General features: G+C 46.2%; 1 protein-coding gene across 3 annotated transcripts in view; it reads left to right on the top strand.

Moving 5' to 3' along the window:
- MTMR12 (myotubularin related protein 12) overlaps positions 1-19,712 on the top strand; it is a 312,654-nt gene that overhangs the window by 70,336 nt on the left and 222,606 nt on the right. For all 3 annotated transcript variants that reach the window (XM_030193003.1, XM_030193002.1, XM_030193004.1), the window contains one exon: positions 18,384-18,523. In XM_030193003.1, coding sequence (XP_030048863.1) covers positions 18,384-18,523 — 140 coding nt within the window. The remainder of the gene's footprint in view (positions 1-18,383; positions 18,524-19,712) is intronic.

Raw genomic sequence — 19,712 nt, 5'->3', positions numbered from 1 at the left:
TGATGGGAGGAAAAACACGTATAGGTTTTGGGATCCTATTTTTCACAGGGAGTCGTTTTGATTAACTGATGTCATTTTAAGTTACCTATATATGAATAGAACTCTGTATACTGAATTCAGTATACCACAGTGTCTCCTGTGTCACTTCAGAAACAGCTAGAAATTGTCAACCTCTAGGTTACAATAAACATACTTCATCTACAACAGGGGGTTCTTAACCTTTTTTGATTCCTATGCCCCTTTAACTGAACAATGAAATCCTCGCAACCCCTTGCTAAACCACTGGCCACTAGTGACTACTGATAGCTACATATGTCACTGTTAGCCACTAACTATTATCATGCTGCTATAATATCTAAAGCTGTCCTAATAACTGCCTTTATTTTGTCTAAAAGTTTCATATAGCCTCAGATTTCAAGACCCTTCTCTGCGACTCATTTGACCTCTTCCTGCACAGGATTACTGGTTAAGAACACCTGATCTACAAATACTATAACCTGCTTTCACAAATGAGCACGTAAACTCAGAAGTATCTACAATTTCTTTCTCATTTGTTTAGTGGCAATCTGCTGGAACGTTTATGAACTACATGCTTATTCTACTGTTCTTTTAAACTTTTAATATGTAACAGTTCTTATTTCTCTTATTTTTCTGAATAGATTGTGTGTGGTACTTCTATTTTATTTGTATTGTAAACTGCTTGTGTACTCATCAAATGGCAGTATATTAAGCTAAATAAGCCATAAATATCCATACAATGCAGTAGAACTTCTACTCCACTACTTGCTAACAGGCTTAGTGCGGATTACAAAAGAGTTTTAAATAATATGAATTAGAGGAAATTCTAGAAATAAAGAACATATCATCTATATAATTCCAGGACTCAACTGTCCATGTTTCCAAGACCTGTCAGCGTTGACGCTGTCAAAATGTAAAGAGATGAAGCCAGTTCTTGAAGCTCTGATAAAAGAAGATTGCATACTATTGGTCCTTCCATTTTACAATAACTTTTATTTATGTAGGGAAAGCACATCGAGTAAAAACGCCAGCTGAGATGATCTTGAAGGGGTCCACTGGAATTTCCTTTCAAACAGATACCTCTGCCTCCACAGTAGCTTCTGCCACTTGAGTCAAACCTCAGCAGTGGCAGAGAGTCACTGACAAGTCCAAAAGATCCAGACATGTTCCATTGGAAGGGTCAGCTTGACTGCTGTGCCTTTACTTAGACTCAATTGCTGCTGCCTGATTTTCTAATTTATATTCTTTTTATGGCAATTGTAATACTATAATTGTTTCCTGTATGCAGTAGGATATGTCATGTATTACTTATGTTCTCCGAGGACAAGCAGGCTGCTTATTCTCACATGTGGCTCGACGTCCACCCGGGAACCAGCATTTTGCCATAGCAAAGACAAAAAACTTTGCTAGAGTCTTCTGACGCGCGTGTGTCTCAATTAAATCAAAAAACATAACAAATAACAATATCGACTCCAAAGGGGAGGTGGGAGGGATTGTGAGAATAATCAGCCAGCTGTCCTCAGAGAATACCTGCTACAGGTAAGTATCTTTGCTTTCTCCGAGGACAAGCAGGCTGCTTATTCTCACACGTGGGGTATCCCTATCATCCAGGGTCACTCAAAACAATAAACATAGGTCAATTGGGCCTCACAACGGCAAGGACATAACATAGGTTAACCTGAAACTATATACAGCTAGCTGAGAGTGCAGCCTGGAACAGAATAAAACGGGCCTGGGGGGGGGGGGGGGGTGGAGTTGGATTCTAAACCCCAAACAGATTCTGCAGCACTGACTGCCCAAACCAACTGTCGTGTCGGGTATCCTGCTGAAGGCAATAGTGAGATGTGAATGTGTGGACTGAAGACCATGTTGCAGCTTTGCAAATCTCTTCAATGAAGGCTGACGTTAAGTGAGCCACCGACGCAGCCATGGCTGTAACATTATGAGCCGTGACATGACCCTCCAGAGTCAGCCCAGCTTGGGCATAAGTGAAGGAAATGCAATCTGCTAGCCAATTGGATATTGTGCATTTTCCAGTGGCGATTCCCCTCCTCTTGGGTGGTGATATGTTAGCCTTATTAAAGAGTTCCTTTAAATTTAAGAGAGTGGACTCTAAAATAAAGTATCTGGAGTACATCTTACAGCAGATTGGCTTTGTTTCAAGCTAATTATCCTGCTTTGTTCCAGGCAATACAATTGGACCTTGATCATTGGCATCACTTGCCACTTCCTTGGTTTGGCTGTATGGCTACATTCAAAAAAAATATTTTACCAAGATTACTGTATCTGTATCAAATTTTGCCTGTCTTGATCCCATTAACTATTTTGTGTCATATTTGTAGAATTGTTTAATTTGTTTTATATAGAACAATAAATACCCTGATTATCCAGAAGCATTCTTTATAGAGATAGGCTGCTGAGAAGTTTCAAGCGCATCCACATAAGTTGTGGATTGTGGTGGAGCAAACTTGTTAAACCCATATGTATGGATATATCAATGGGACCTTCTGTTTACCGCCGGGTAAACACCACGTGGTAGAAAGTAGATCAAAAATTTTTTTTACTATATGTTTTCGGTGCACGCCAAATTCAGAATTACCATCTGGGGCATGTGGTAGCCGTGCGGTAATGCCGATTTGGTATGCGCTGGACACACATAGGTCCTTACGCACCTTTGTGAAAGGGCCCTTGAATTACTTAAGTCCATCAGTAAGTTTTCATTTTTCTTATAGCGCATAAGCTGCAATGTTAGCTGATTTGTTTTTACTTTGTTTGTAGATGGTCCTGTTTTGAAGTCCATGTGGCAGTGGATACAGAATCACAAACTGGTGGCCATCATTGGATAGACCAGTGGAAAATAGCAGTCAAGTTCCTTTATTAAGTTAATATTATAAACATTATTGACTTGACAATTATCAATATTAAAAAGAAATATAGGAGTGTTTTATATGCTGCTAATTAAATAAGTAAGCACAAAAATAATCTTAGTGCTTGTATAAATACACAGAGTACATACACAAATTTTATACGTTTGCAGCAATGTAAAATTTTTGCATGTGAATTACATGCTGTTGGAGCTGGTTCTGGGTGTCTGTTTTTATGAAAGTGAATAGGTGCTCAAGTTGTTGCTATAAAATCGGCTTAAACGAGGCACCTTTTTGGACTTTCCACATAGGCATCCTGTTATAAAATGACCCTCTTAAAGAGTAATGTTAGAACTGGCATGGAAGTGGATGTGGCAAGGATAAATATAGGTAACAGTAGCTTTCAAAAGGGAAGGTACAAAAATATTTTTCCTTTTATAATTGCTGTTTGCATATGTATCTAATATGCATATATTCGTGTCTGCTCTGGACCAAATGTAAATGTGTATAAATCTCAGCAAACACACATGTGCTGGAGATGAAAATGGTAATGGAATTCAAACATACATGGGATAAACACAAAGGAATCCTGTTTAGAAGGAATGGATCCACAGAATCTTAGTGGAGATTGGGTGGCAGTGCTGGTAATTGGGAAGCAAAACCAGTGCTGGGTAGACTTCTACGGTCTACGCCCTGATCGTGACTGAATAGATATGAATTGGCTTGAGTGTAAATTTTAAGGGACTTCGACGTTAGATTCAGAACTTTTAGTACAAGAAGAGTGCTGGACAGACTTCTATGGTCTGTGCCATGAGAATGGCAAGGACAAATCACACTCGGATATACATATACATATATGGAGGAGTGGCCTAGTGGTTAGAGCACTTGTCTTGCAATCCAGAGGTGGCCGGTTCAAATCCCACTGCTGCTCCTTGTGATCTTGGGCAAGTCACTTAACCCTCCATTGCCTCAGGTACAAACTTTTATTGTGAGCCCTCCTGGGACAGAGAAATATCCAGAGTACTTGAGTGTAACTCACCTTGAGCTACTACTGAAAAAGGTGTGAGCAAAAAATCTAAATAAATAAAAATAAATATAAAGTATCACGTACCATGTAAAATGAGTTTCTCCGAGGACAAGCAGGCTGCTTGTTCTCACTGATGGGTTGATGTCCAACGGCAGCCCCAGGTCCAGAATTCTTCCTAGCAACAAAGTTTGCTAGAGCCCTCGTGCGCACAAGTGCGGCCATCTTCCTGCCCTTCACGCGAACGTGCCCCTCAGGGCGGCTGTTTTACGGTCGCTCTGCGCCTCAGGAGAGAGCCCTTTACAATTTTTCGCCTTTTTCTCTGTTTTTCGCGAGTACGCTCGTTTGTTTAAAAAAAGAAAAAAGTTACACTTCCTTCCTTTCTAGTTTCAGGCAGCTGAAGGCGTGTCGTAAATTCCTGTCCAGGAGTGCTTATGACACTTTTGATGTTGCGTCTAGGGCCGCTGCTCAAGGTATAGTGATGCACAGACTCTCATGGCTGCGTGCCTCTGACCTGGAGAATCGAGTCCAGCAGCGGATTGCCGACGCTCCTTGCCGGTGGGATAACATTTTTGGCGAGAAGGTCGAGCAGGTGGTAGAACAACTCCATCAGCGGGACACCGCATTCGACCAACTCTCCCACCGGACACCTTCAGCATCTACTTCTTCAGGTAGACGTTTTTACGGGGGTCAGAGGAATGCTCCCTAAGCTTACAATAAGTGCAGGTACAATCCTCCTTGCCGCCAGCCTGCTCAGGCTAAGTCCCAGCGCACTCGTTCACGTCAACAGCGTGCGCCTCAACAGGCCCCTGCAGCTCACCAGCAAAAGCAAGGGACGGGCTTTTGACTGGCTCCAGGCGCGCATAACCGACATAAACGTATCTGTGCCAGACGATCTACCGGTTGGGGGGGGAGGTTAAAATTTTTTCACCAAAGGCGGCCTCTTGTAACCTCCGATCAGTGGGTTCTCCAAATAGTCCGGCTAGGATACTCCCTCAATTTGATCTCCAAACCCCCAAATTGTCCACCAGGAGCTCAGTCCTTCAGCTTCCAGCACAGGTAGGTACTCGCAGAGGAATTCTCCGCCCTTCTCAACACCAGTGCGGTTGAACCCGTTCCACCGGGGCAAGAAGGGCTGGGATTCTATTCCAGGTACTTCCTTGTGCAAAAGAAAACAGGGGGGATGCGTCCCATCCTAGACCTAAGGGCCCTGAACAAATATCTAATTCGAGAAAAGTTCAAGATGCTTTCCCTGGGCACCCTTCTTCCCATGATTCAGGAAAACGATTGGCTATGCTCTTTGGACTTTGAAGGATGCTTATACAGACATCCCGATACTGCCAGCTCACCGACAGTATCTTTGATTCCGTCTGGGGACACAGCACTTTCGGTATTGTGTACTGCCTTTTGGGCTCGCCTCCGCGCCCCGGGTGTTCACCAAATGCCTGGCAGTAGTGGCAGTGTCTCTACGCATGCTGGGAGTGCATGTCTTCCCTTATCTCGACGATTGACTGGTGAAGAGCACTTCCGAGGCAGGAGCTCAGCAGTCTATGCAGATGACTATTCAACTCCTGGAGCTGCTCGGGTTTGTTATAAATTACCCAAAGTCCCATCTTCTTCCAGTTCAACAACTAGAATTCATAGGAGCTCTGCTGGACTCCAAGACAGCTCACACCTACCTCCCTGAAGCAAGGGTAGACAATCTTCTGGCCCTCGTTTCTTGGGTCTCAGCAGATCACAGCTCGGCAGATGTTGAGATTGCTGGGGCCATATGGCCTCCACAGTTCATGTGACTCCCATGGCCCGCCTTCACATGAGATCGGCTCAATGGACCCTAGCTTCCCAGTGGTATCAGGCTGTGGGGGATCTAGAGGATGTTATCCAGCTGTCAACAGTGTTTCTCAATTCCCTGTATTGGTGGACAATCCGATCCAATTTGACTGTGGGACGTCCTTTTCAAATTCCTCAGCCACAAAAGGTGCTGACGACAGATGTGTCTCTTCTGGGGTGGGGAGCTCATGTCAATGGGCTCCACACTCAAGGAGTTTGGTCCCTCCAGGAAACCGGTCTTCAGGTCAACCTCCTGGAGTTGAGAGCGGTCTGCAACGCGCTGAAGGCTTTCAGAGATCGGCTGTCCAATCAAATTCTTCAAATTCAGACATCAACAAGCAGGGGGGCACCGGATCTCGCCCCCTGTGTCAGGAAGCCGTTCAGATGTGGCTTTTGGCTCGCTGGCATGACATGTTTCTCCAAGCCAACTATCTGGCAGGCGTAAACAACAGTCTGACTGACAGGTTGAGCAGGATAATGCAACCTCACGAGTGGTCGCCCAGCGCGGGCATGGTACGCAAGATATTCCGAGCGTGGGGTACCCCCTTGGTGGATCTTTTTGCCACTCAGGCCAATCACAAGGTCCCTCAGTTCTGTTCCAGACTTCAGGCCCATGGCCGGCTAGCGTCAGATGCCTTTCTCCTACATTGGGGCAAGGGTCTCCTGTATGCATATCCTCCCATACCTTTGGTGGGGAAGACTTTGCTGAAACTCAAGCAGGATCATGGAACTATGATTCTGATCGCTCCCTTCTGGCCGCGTCAGATTTGGTTCCCACTTCTTCTGCAGTTGTCCTCCGAAGAACCGTGGAGATTGGAGTGTTTTCCAACCCTCATCACTCAGAACGCGGGGGAGCTTCTGCATCCCAACCTCCGGTCCCTGGGTCTCACGGCCTGGATGTTGAGAGCATAGACTTTGCCTCCTTGGGTCTGTCGGAGGGTGTCTCCCAAGTCTTGCTTGCTTCCAGGAAAGATTCCACTAAAAAGAGTTACTCTTTTATGTTTCAATCATTTTTATTAAAGTTTACACAATCAGCTGTTACATTTCACATTGCATAATTGTTTCCACAATTACTGTTGACATACCATCGTATTTGTATTTTATTTTTTATTCCCCCCTAGACTACTCCTCTTCCCCTCCCCATTCCTTATCCCCCTTCCTCATCCCCCTTCCTCCCCCCCTTCTATGCCCAATAACAAGCAGAGGCAGCGGGAGCAGCAGCATCTAGGATTATAGGTTCAGTATCTGGCTCCGGGCTGTGGGGTCAAAGTTTCCCAAAAGGGTGCCCATCTGCATTCAAATTGTTTCCTCAGCTGAGGCTGATTCCGCACTTCCAATGCTCTGTACGTAAAAGCATGAGCATTTGAGTTCACCAGTATTGCATTGATGGTGGTTTATTCCCCAGCCACTCCTGTAAAATGGCTTTTTTTGCTACCACTGTAGCTCTTTTTACAAAGTCTGTAAATCCTTTTGGCGTTGGCTTGCTTAGCCTTGGATGTCCAAAAAGCATCTCTTGATCATAGTTCCATCTTCAAGACCATAGCTCTGTTACTTGCCTTAGGATGCTTCTCCAAAACCAGGCTACTCTTGGACAAGTCCAAAACATATGAGCCAACGTGACCCCTTCTTGATGGCACTTCCCACATGCTCCATCCGGTGATGCTTCCATATGGAACGCTCTTCTAGGTGCCACGTAAATCCTTAATGTGAATTTATATTGCAGTTCCCAGTGCTCTACCAGTTTTGTAGTCTGCCAGAGTGCCCGCACATGGTCCTTGAACATAGTCTCTGTTATCTGGCTTCCCAGATCTTGGCTCCATTTTGCCGCATAGTCTGGTTCTGGCATTGTATCTCGGATGTGGCGGTGGTGGTAGGCCATTGGTACTTTCAATTGCGCCCCCAGCGATATGACAGATGCCAGTTCCTCCCTCACGTCCTTGGTGAGGTCTGTCCAAGGCAAACTGGATACATAGTGTCTTAGCTAATAGTAATGGAAATAGTCCGCTGTACTTATTTTGAACTGGGCTCTCAATTCTGAGAACATTCTGATATGTCCTTCGTCTGTGAGCACATGATGCAGATATTCTATCACCTTTTCCTTCCATTTTGTTGAATACTGCATAGCTTCTCCCAGGTTCAAAACCTTGGTTACCACAGATTGACAGATAGGGGGTAGCTTTCGGCGAGAAACCATGCATGCGACAGATCCATTTCCACACTGCTATCATCGTAGGCAAAATATGTGACTTCTGCAGGACTTCTGGGGGGTGGTGCTTGCTACCATGCAGAAATCCTGTAAAGTTGTCCAAGCCAAACAGGCTTAGTTCCATATGGGTAGCTGAATATTCACTTGTTTTTCTAAACCAGTCATTTACGTGTCTGATTCCACAGGCTACCGTTAAATATCGCAAACTCAGGAGGCCCAGGCCCCCGTATTCTCTTGGGATCTGCAGTATCCGCATGGCAATTTTCGCTTTCTTTCCAAAGAAATTTCTGCAATAGTTTATTTATTTGCCGTTCCACTTTCCTTGGAAGGTAGAGTGGGAGTGTTTGAAACACATACAGCCATCTAGGCACGATCATCAAGTTGTATAATGCTATTCTGCCAAGCAAAGAGAGCGGCAGAGGTTGCCACAAATTCAGTTTGTCCGCCATATCCTCCAGTAGCCTGTTCACATTTTGGGCACACACTTGAGCTAGGTTCTGGGGGATTTGGACTCCTAAGTACTTGATCGCATCTTCAGATTCCTTCACTCCCAACTCTTCTAGCCCTGTGTCTCCCACCCCCGGAGAGATGGTGAGCCAATGTGATTTGTATGCATTTATTTTGAACCCTGAAAGAACACTGTATTGTTCTATCTGTGCCCAGAGCTGCTTCAACGAATTCTGGGGGTCTCTCATCACCACCAACAAATCATCTGCAAATACCAGAGTCTACACTACCTCTCCGCCCACCTCCAGGCCCTTTATCTGCTCATCTTTCTTTAGAGTGCGAAGCAGAGGCTCAATAGACAACAAAAACAGTAGGGGTGAAAGGGGGCATCCTTGACGAGTACCCCACCCTATGTCTATAGGGTCCGTTCGCACTCCATTGATTAATACAGACTCAGAAGGCTTAGTGTATAGCGTTTGCACGGCCTGTAGATACTAGCCATCCATCCCTGTATATGTTAACACTCCAAACAGGAATTCCTATCCTATTTTGTCAAATGCCTTTTTGGCATCGAGACTTAGGAGGATTGCTGGTATTTGATTAACTTGACTGTTGCTCATTGCCATCAGCAGTTTACGCACATTAGTGGAGGAATGACTGCCTTTCACAAATTCCACTTGCTCAGGCTCTATTATATCTGGTAAATATTTGGCCAACCTGGTGGCCAGTATTTTTGCCAGTATTTTGATATCAACATTCAAGAATGAGATGGGCTGGTAGTCTTCAGGTTTATCCCCTTCTTTCCCTGGCTTGGGCAGTAGCGTTATCAGTGCCATGTTATTATGTCTGGGAAACCTGCCTGTCTCCACTGCTTCCTCAAGATAAGCATGCAGCGCTAGTAATGCTTTCTGGGGTATCATATTATAGAACTCTCCCGTAAACCCATCTGGACCTGGGGCAGAGTGGAGAGGCAAGGTTTTAATGGTAGCTTGGAGCTCTTTGCCAGTGATTGGCCCATTTAGAGTCTGCAGTGCTGGTGGAGAGAATTTTGGTATCTTTGAGGCTTCTAAATATCTTATAAGGGATTCTTTATCTATTCCTTTATACTTTTGGTATATTTGGCTGAAATGTTCTCAGAATAGTTTTGCTATTGTTTCGCTTTTCGTATGTATTTGACCCCTCTCGTCCTTTATGGCTGATATCACTCTATTTCTTTCCTCCCCATGTTTTAACCACTCGGGCAAGCAGGGTCCCTGGTTTATTTCCAAATCTTTGCAGCCTGTACTTATAATATATAGCCCCTTTAAGTGCTCTTTCCTGCAGCAAGGAATTAAGTGCCACTTGTGCAGCTTGTAGCTGCTCCCTATGTTCCTTAGTTGGGGTTTGAGTGTATTGGCGTTTAGCTCTCCTTGCCCGTGTTTCTAGCCGCACTATAGCTGCTGTTAGCTTTCTTTTCCGCGCACAAACATATGCTATTATATCTCCTCTCAGTACCGCTTTTGTTGTTGGCCAATACAACTCGGCATTTTGTTAATTTTGCTTATTATAACTGGCAAATTCCTCCCATTTTTTGTTCACATATGCTTAGAAATCTGCATCGGCCGCCAGATAGGTTGGGAATCTCCACCCTGCTTGTTCCTGGTGAAACTGTCCTGCCTCCAAGTCTATCCATACCATTGCGTGGTTGGATACTTCTTCAGGCCCTATTTCCACTGCGTAAACTTTTTGAAATAGTTTTTGCCCTACTAAAATGTAATCAATTCGAGAGAGGGTGCCATGGGCTCTCGAGACATATGTGAAGTCTTTCTCCAGAATGCAGGACGGTCCAGGCATCCACTGTATTTGTTACTTCCATAAAACAAGAGAGTGCTCTAGCTCTGGGGCCCCCTCTATGAGCTTTACGCGGCTCTGAGCAATCTAACTAGGGGTCTGCCACCATGTTCAAGTCTCCCATTATCAGCCGTTGTAAGCTGGAGTACTGATTACAGTGCTGAATTAATTCTTGGTAAAATCTTTGGTCATAGGTGTTGGGCCCATACACTGCCACTACTACTAAGTCCAGGCCCTGAAGCCACATGCGCACTAACACATAGCGGCCCTCAGGATCCTGTATTAACAGTTTCGTTTTTGCTGCTAGGCCTTTTCGCACTAAAATAGCTACTCCCCCATGTCTCCCTTCTGATGAAGCTGCATGCACCTCCCCCACCCAATCTCTGGCTAGTTTTTGGTGCTCTTCTGCTGTGAGTCGTGTCTCTTGCAGACAGGCTACATCCGCCTTGTGCCTTTTAAGTGCTGTTAAGATTTTGTTTCTTTTAATTGGTGATGAGAAACCCCCCACGTTCCATGTAATGAATCTCGTTGTGTTAAGTTGGGTCATAATGTTGTGAAATTATTCTCCTTCTACAGTTAAACTTAACAATATGAGGTCTGGGCGCCCAGCTCCACCCATTCCCCCTACTCTCCCTTCTACCTCTACTCCTTCCCCTCTGCTCACTAGTTCCATTAGCACCAGCCCCCAAAACATTCATAAGTGTGAATTCCTCCCCATCCTGACCCAATCCACCTGCTATACCTGCCCCTCCCCTCCCCCCTCTCCCATCCCTCCCTCCCCCCCTCTTCTTCCCCTCTCCCCAATTGAACCCTTGTCTTTATCCAACTCCTAACAAGATAGATATTGAGATCACATACATTTTGCCAGGGACCTCCGCGCCCTATCAATAACAAATGTATTCAAACCTACTTTATAACCTAATTGGGTTTCATACCAGCAGTAACAAACAACAATTTTATCGTTTCACTGACATTCTCAGTATACTTCCACCTCACGACACATGTCCCAATTCAGTCTGATGGCTTCTCATCCGGAAGACTGTTCAATATTTTAGCCATGCCAGCCTTCGCTTTCTCTGCGCATTCAAAAGTTTGCCAATGTCCGTTCTGCATTACTTTCAGTGTGGCAGGATATAATAACATACATCTGATATTTTTATCATACAGCTGCCGGCACAATGGTGTGAACTGTCACCTTCTTTCTTGCAAAGCAGACGAGTAATCCTGAAAAATGTGCACCTTGTGGCCTTCATAATGCACAGTGTCCCGCTTCGCTCTGTAGCCACATAAAATTTCAGCCTTATGAATATAATTGTGTAGCTTAATAAGCACTGCTCTTGGAGCGGCGCAACCATCTTGCTTCTTGCCCATGCGGTGCGCCCATTCAAGGCACAACGGTCCCACGCTATCTGATAGGGCAAACTCTTTTTTCAGCCAAGTTTCCATTATAGTTGAAAGGACCGCATCCCCGATCATTTCTGGTATTCCAATGAGTCTTAAATTAGATCTCCGAGAGTGGTTTTCGAGGTCGTCCACCTTTTCCAACAACATCTTCACTGTGTTGGCCATCTTGCCCCGCTCTTCCGCTGCCGATGGGCCCGTGTCTTCCAGAGATGAAACCCTCTGCTCCAGATCTCCCGTCCGCTTCCCCAGATCAGCCAACAGGGTCTCAAATGCAGACAGCTGCTCTGACAATTTTCCAAACTTAGGTTCTAAAGCCGTTGTCACTGCCAGGGTTAACTGCTGCAGTTGCTCTGTCGAGAAGGCCTGCTTTTCTGGTTGCTGCTTCATCTCCATAGTGCCGGTCTGTTTGTTTCTCTTTCTCCTGCTTAATTCCTTTCCCCACCATACTGCTCGGCGATGATGCCAAGTATCTGTCCATTGAGCAGGGATTTACAGCAACAAAGAGCTCAGTGGGAGCTAAAGTAGGCTAATTATAGCTATCAAGGTGCCCGAAGGTCCCGGAGAGCAAAGAAAACCGTCTTGCTCTCTCAAGGCATCACATGATCTCTAGAATTACTCTTTTAAATGGAGGAGGTTTGCCATCTGGTGTGACAGCAAGGCCCTAGACCCTCGCTCTTGTCCTACACAGACCCTGCTTGAATACCTTCTGCACTTGTCTGAGTCTGGTCTTAAGATCAACTCCGTAAGAGTTCATCTTAGTGCAATTAGTGCTTACCATTACTATGTAGAAGGTAAGCCTATCTCTGGACAGCCTTTAGTTCGCTTCATGAGAGGTTTGCTTTTGTCAAAGCCCACTGTCAAACCTCCACTAGTGTCATGGGATCTCAATGTCATTCTCACCCAGCTGATGAAATCTCCTTTTGAGCCACTGAATTCCTGCCATCTGAAGTACTTGACCTGGAAGGTCATTTTCTTGGTGGCTGTTACTTCAGCTCGTTGAGTCAGTGAGCTCCAAGCCTTGGTAGCCCATGCTCCATATACTAAATTTCATCATAACAGAGTAGTCCTCTGCACTCACCCTAAGTTCTTGCCCAAGGTGGTGTCAGAGTTCCATCTGAACCAGTCAGTTGTCTTGCCAACATTCTTCCCCCGTCCTCATACCTGCCCTGCTGAACATCAGTTGCACACATTGGACTGCAAGCGAGCAACTACTACTACTACTATTTAGCATTTCTATAGCGCTACAAGGCATACGCAGCGCTGTACAAACATAGAAGAAAGACAGTCCCTGCTCAAAGAGCTTACAATCTAATAGACAAAAAATAAAATAAGTAAGCAAATCAAATCAATTAATGTGAACGGGAAGGAAGAGAGGAGGGTAGGTGGAGGCGAGTGGTTACAAGTCAAAAGCAATGTTAAAGAGGTGGGTTTTCAGTCTAGATTTAAAGGTGGCCAAGGATGGGGCAAGACGTAGGGGCTCAGGAAGTTTATTCCAGGCGTAGGGTGCAGCGAGACAGAAGGCGCGAAGTCTGGAGTTGGCAGTAGTGGAGAAGGGAACAGATAAGAAGGATTTATCCATGGAGCGGAGTGCACGGGAAGGGGTGTAGGGAAGGACGAGTGTGGAGAGATACTGGGGAGCAGCAGAGTGAGTACATTATAGGTTAGTAGAAGAAGTTTGAACAGGATGCGAAGACGGATAGGGAGCCAGTGAAGGGTCTTGAGGAGAGGGGTAGTATGAGTAAAGCGACCCTGGCGGAAGATGAGACGGGCAGCAGAGTTTTGAACTGACTGGAGAGGGGAGAGGTGACTAAGTGGGAGGCCAGCAAGAAGCAGATTGCAGTAGTCTAAACGAGAGGTGACAAGGGTGTGGATGAGGGTTTTGGTAGAGTGCTCGGAAAGAAAGGGGCGGATTTTACGGATGTTGTAAAGAAAGAAACGACAGGTCTTGGCGGTCTGCTGGATATGAGCAGAGAAGGAGAGAGAAGAGTCAAAGATGACCCCAAGGTTTCGAGCTGAGGAGACAGGGAGAATGAGAGAGCCATCAACAGAAATAGAAAACGGGGGGAGCGGGGAGGTGGGTTTGGGGGGGAAAATGAGAAGCTCGGTTTTGGTCATATTTAATTTCAGGTGGCGTTGAGACATCCAGGCAGCAATGTCAGACAAGCACGCTGAAACTTTGGTTTGGATGCAAGGTGAGATATCAGGGGTAGAAAGGTAGATTTGGGAGTCATCAGCATAGAGGTGGTAGGAAAAGCCATGGGATGAGATTAATGAACCAAGGGAAGAAGTGTAGATAGAAAAGAGGAGGGGACCAAGAACAGAACCCTGGGGTACGCCGACAGGCAGAGGGATAGAAGTAGAAGAGGATCCACCAGAGTGAACACTAAAGGTGCGGAGGGAGAGGTAGGAAGAGAACCAGGAAAGGACAGAGCCCTGGAATCCAAGTGAGGACAGGGTATCGAGAAGTATGCTGTGATCGACAGTGTCAAAAGCAGCGGAAAGATCAAGAAGAATGAGGATGGAATATTGACCTCTGGATTTAGCCAGTAATAGGTCATTGGAGACTTTAGTAAGCGCAGTTTCGGTTGAGTGGAGAGGGCGAAAACCAGATTGTAATGGGTCAAGAATAGCATGTGAGGAGAGAAAATCAAGGCAGCGGCGGTGAACAGCACGTTCAAGTAATTTGGAGAGAAAAGGAAGGAGGGAGATGGGTCGGTAATTAGAGGGACAAGTAGGGTCAAGTGAAGGCTTCTTAAGGAGAGGTGAGGTGTGACCACAGCATGTTTAAAGGCAGCAGGGACAGTCGCAGTGGAAAGTGAGAGGTTGAGAATGTGACAGATAAAAGGAATAAGAGTAGGAGAGATGGCATTAAGAAGGTGGGTGGGAATGGGATCAGAGGAACAGGTGGTACATTTTGAGGAAGAAAGGAGAAGTGTAGTTTCCTCAATAGTAACTTCAGGAAAGGAGGAAAGGGAATGAGGGGAAGGAGAGAGAGGGGAACGGACTAGTGGAGGGAGAGCTGGTGAGGTAGAGAAAGCAAGGTTTATCTTTTGAACCTTGTTGTGAAAGAATTCAGCAAGGGTCTGAGGAGATAGTGAAGGGGGAGTTGGGGGAGGGGGCACCTTGAGGAGAGAGTTCAATGTGGTGAAGAGAAGTCGAGGATTAGAGCCAAGAGAGTTGGTCAGTTGGATATAATAATCCTGTTTGGCACGTAAAAGAGCAGATTGGAAGGAGGTCAGCATGAACTTAAAGTGTAAGAAATCAGCAAGGGCCCGAGATTTCCGCCAGAGGCGTTCGGCGGAGCGGGTACAGGAACGTAGGTAGCGGATATTAGAAGTCAGCCAAGGTTGGGGTTTTGTACGCCTTACAGGGCGGGTCATCAAAGGTGCAAGAGTGTCTAAGGCAGAGGATAGAGTATTGTTGTAAGAAGAAACAGCCTCGTTGACAGACGTGGATGGTGCCACAGTAGAGAGGAGGTTTGAAACATGGGAGGATAGAGATGAAGGGTCAATGTCGTGAAGATTCCTAGATAAATTAGATAGGATAGGACGGGACTGGGAGGGAGGAGATTTAAGTGTGAAAGTTATAAGATGGTGATCAGAGAGGGGAAGATCGGAGGCAAGGAAACTAGAGGGTGAACAGTTGGAGGAGAAGATGAGATCTAGACAGTGACCATTTTGATGAGTGGGGGAGGTGGAGCATAGTTGGAGATTAAAGGACGACGTTAAAGCGAGTAACTTGGAGATATAAGAGTTGGAAGGATCATTAGCAGGAATATTAAAGTCACCAAGGATGAGAGAGGGGGAGGAAGGATCATGGAAGAAGGCAAGCCAGGCATCAAAGTCACTGAGAAAGGATGAAAGGGACTTATCAGGGGGACGATAAATGACCGCTATTCGAAGAGGCAGAGGAGAGAAAAGGCGGATAGAGTGGACTTCAAAGGAGGAAAAACAGTGAGATTGAGGTGGAAGAAGGGGTTGAAACCTGGAGGAGGGAGAGAGAAGTAGTCCAACACCGCCCCCACGGCCAGCAGGGCGAGGAGTATGTGAAAATAGATAACCGCCATGGCACAGGGCTGCGACTGAAGCAGAGTCATCAGGGCAGAGCCAGGTTTCTGTTATGGCGAGCAGATGGAGGTGACGCGAGATAAAGAGGTCCTGGATATAGGGGAGTTTGTTACAGATAGAGCGGGCATTCCATAGGGCGCAAGAGAAGGGCAGAGAAGAGGAGGGGAGTAGAGGAATAGAGATGAGGTTAGAGAGGTCACGGTGAGATCTGTAGAGTTTGGATAATAGTTGGTGAGGAGGGCCAGGATTGGGATTGATGTCACCAGCTGAGAGTAAGAGAAGGAGTAAAGAGAGCGGAGGAGAGTAGGAGAGGTGTGGCCACGAAGGCGTCGAAGGCGAGAGGTATTTAGGTGGAATGGGGAAGGCAAAATGGAGGGAAGAAAGAGACGGAGATTAAAAGCCAAAAAGGAGGAAGAGGGTAGGAGAGAAGGTGAGGTGATGAAGTCAATGGATGGGAAGTGAGTTCCTGTAGCGGAGAGAGGTAGGGGGTGAGGGAAAAGATTAGGAAGGGACAGAGCTAGGAAGAGAATGTGAATAGGGCCATAAACGATTAAGGTACTTTAGCAACTGGAAAAAGATTAGATACAAAGAGAAAAATGCCCCGCGCGCCGTTAGGCGCGCGGCACCTAGAGCGGAGGCCCTGAGTGGATCGGGGTGGACCTGGGTGTCACCCCGGAGAAGGCTGTAAGGATATGCAGATGAGCTGCAAGTCCTCCACAGCACCTGAAAGGCAGCCGGTGGTAGAGGTGGGTACCTCTCAGCTGAGGAAAGGCTTACCAGGGGTTAGGCCGAAGCCAGCATTCCTCCCCCTGAGGGTCGCCTGATCCTAGCCAAAAAGCACCTGGGAACTCTGGGCACTTGGAGAGAAGGCCCTGGGAAGGTCGGGGTGGAACTGGAGTCACCCCGGATACAGCTGTGAGGAAATGCAGAAGGGCTGCAAGTCCTCCACAGCACCTGGTGGGAGCGCTGGGCACCTAGAGCGGAGGCCCTGAGTGGATCGGGGTGGACCTGGGTGTCACCCCGGAGAAGGCTGTAAGGATATGCAGATGAGCTGCAAGTCCTCCACAGCACCTGAAAGGCAGCCGGTGGTAGAGGTGGGTACCTCTCAGCTGAGGAAAGGCTTACCAGGGGTTAGGCCGAAGCCAGCATTCCTCCCCCTGAGGGTCGCCTGATCCTAGCCAAAAAGCACCTGGGAACTCTGGGCACTTGGAGAGAAGGCCCTGGGAAGGTCGGGGTGGAACTGGAGTCACCCCGGATACAGCTGTGAGGAAATGCAGAAGGGCTGCAAGTCCTCCACAGCACCTGGTGGGAGCGCTGGGCACCTAGAGCGGAGGCCCTGAGTGGATCGGGGTGGACCTGGGTGTCACCCCGGAGAAGGCTGTAAGGATATGCAGATGAGCTGCAAGTCCTCCACAGCACCTGAAAGGCAGCCGGTGGTAGAGGTGGGTACCTCTCAGCTGAGGAAAGGCTTACCAGGGTTAGGCCGAAGCCAGCATTCCTCCCCCTGAGGGTCGCCTGATCGCCCATTCAGACAGTCCGCCCAAATGTTTGTTTCTTTTGATCCCAACAGAAGGGGAGTGGCTGTCGGGAAGCGCACCATTTCAAATTGGCTAGCAGATTACATTTCCTTCACTTATGCCCACGCTGGGCTGACTCTTGAGGGTCATGTCACTGCTCATAGTGTTAGAGCCATGGCAGCGTCAGTGGCCCACTTGAAGTCAGCCACTATAGAAGAGATTTGCAAGGCTGCAACGTAGTCATCTGTCCACACATTCACATCTCATTACTGCCTTCAGCAGGATACCCGACGCAATGGTCAGTTCGGGCAGTCGGTGCTGCAGAATCTGTTTGGGGTTTAGAATCCAACTCCACCCTCCTAGGCCCATTTTTGTTCTGTTCCAGGCTGCACTCTCAGTTAGTTGTTGTTTTTCAGGTCAATCTATGTTATGTCCTCGCTGTTGCGAGGCCCAATTGACCCTGTTTGTTGTTTTGAGTGAGCCTGGGGGCTAGGGATAACCCATCAGTGAGAACAAGCAGCCTGCTTGTCCTCGGAGAAAGCGAAAGATACATACCTGTAGCAGGTATTCTCTGAGCACAGCAGGCTGATTGTTCTCACCAACCCGCCCGCCTCCCCTTTGGAGTTGTCTTTTCCCTTGTCTTGCTTTGTCAGTTGACTGAGGGGCACGTTCGCGCTACGGGCGGAAAGACGACCGCGCATGCGCGGTGTGCGCACGAGGGCTCTAGAAAACATTGTTGCTAGGAAGAATTCCGGACCTGGGGCTGCCGTAGGACGTCAACCCATCAGTGAGAACAATCAGCCTGCTGTCCTCGGAGAATACCTGCTACAGGTATGTATCGTTCGCTTTATCTTGTTGGGCGGACTGGATGGACGATATGGGTTTTTATCTGCCGTCGTTTACTATGTTGCTGTGATACTATATGTTACTATGTTTTGCATTTTACAACTGCCCTGATTCAGTCTGGATTCTGAAGACAGCATATATACTTTTAAGTATAATGATAGCAAAATTTTTTTTGTTAAGTTCCAGGATTTCCCCTTGCTTCTCTAAACCACCATGCCTTAGGAATGATTGTTTGTTTTGTGCATAGTATAATGTATTTTATTGTGGCTTGTGGTTTTCTGTTGCATTTGGTACCAAGTTGTGACACAGTTTTTGCTTGAATTCTTTCAGGTGAACTTGTGCTATGTGAGGCGAGCATGGTATTAAAGTGCATGCAGGATGAAGGCTCACTACGTGGTGTCTATGGAAGGCTTGTCTGCACCAACTTCAAGATCTCATTCCTGTGTGATGAGTCAGCCACAGATGATAATGTAAGAGATGAGTTGCTAACACAAGTTTTGCATACCTTGTACCTTTATCTGAAAGGTATTTGAGTGCATGCAATTGTAAATGTAAACCAACCATGTCAGTAAGCATTTGAGATGATTTGGACGACAAAGGTGGTGGTGGGGGGGGGGGGGGGGGGGGGAGGGTTGGACTATATTACATGTGAAAGAGGCTTGTATATCAAACCAATGTAAATATATTTTCTATTCCCTGTTTCCAGATTTGACCCACAGTGCCTTTTCCTTACCCTTCAAGTCCTGCCATTTTGCCACTTTATTACCATTGACATATGCCATTCCAACTCCCTTTCTTCTTAGCCTCTCTTTACTGAATAGATTGTAGCCCGATATGAATATATTCCAGTTATGGTTCTCTGTGAACTTCATCTCTGTGACACCACTAAATATAAATCAGCCTCTTCCATCACAGCCTCTAGATCCAGAACCTTATTTCACCTACTGTGGGCATTAGTATGCACTATTTTTCAGATGTTGCCTAAAGATATTTAAATGTTTGTTACGTGAGTGTTTATACTTATCTTAGGGCTTTGATCATCCCTAATGATTCTAGTTTAAAGCCCTCTTAAGTAGGTTAGCTGGTCTGCTGCTGAAGACACTTCTTCCCTTCTTTGATAGATGGACACATCTCTACTCAGTAGCCTGTGGAAAATCATCCCAAGGTCCAGGAAGCCAAAACAATGACACCACGTGAAATTTTTTGACTTGTGATTTGTGCTTGTATCACCCCATTGTAATTGTGGGGGCTAGTGGAAAATACAACCTAGGATGATTGATCATGTAAAAAGTTTCTTTTCTGTTTTAAGTTTTCCTTTTCTTGACAAGTGTGTTATACTTGTATTATTCAAATAATCATAAATTAAAATATTAATACATTAAAAAAAATTCCTGTGAAACCAGGTATTGATATATGTAACAAAGAGAAATTTTGACACTGCTGGGCATTTCCCTTATAACAACATAAAAATAGACCAATGGTCCATCTAGCCCAGTATCCTGTTTCCAGCAGTGGCCAATTTGGGTCACAAGTACCTGCTATTAATCTCAGGGACAAGCATTGACTTTCCCTGTGTCTGTCTCAATAGCAGACTATGGTCTTTTCCTCCAGGAACTTGTTCAAACCTTTTTTTTTTTTTTTAATCCAGACACACTAACT

The sequence above is a fragment of the Microcaecilia unicolor genome, chromosome 2 (assembly GCF_901765095.1).
Source record: "Microcaecilia unicolor chromosome 2, aMicUni1.1, whole genome shotgun sequence".
NCBI classification, from domain to species: Eukaryota; Metazoa; Chordata; class Amphibia; order Gymnophiona; family Siphonopidae; genus Microcaecilia; species Microcaecilia unicolor.
This window is presented reverse-complemented; position numbering and strand designations above follow the sequence as displayed.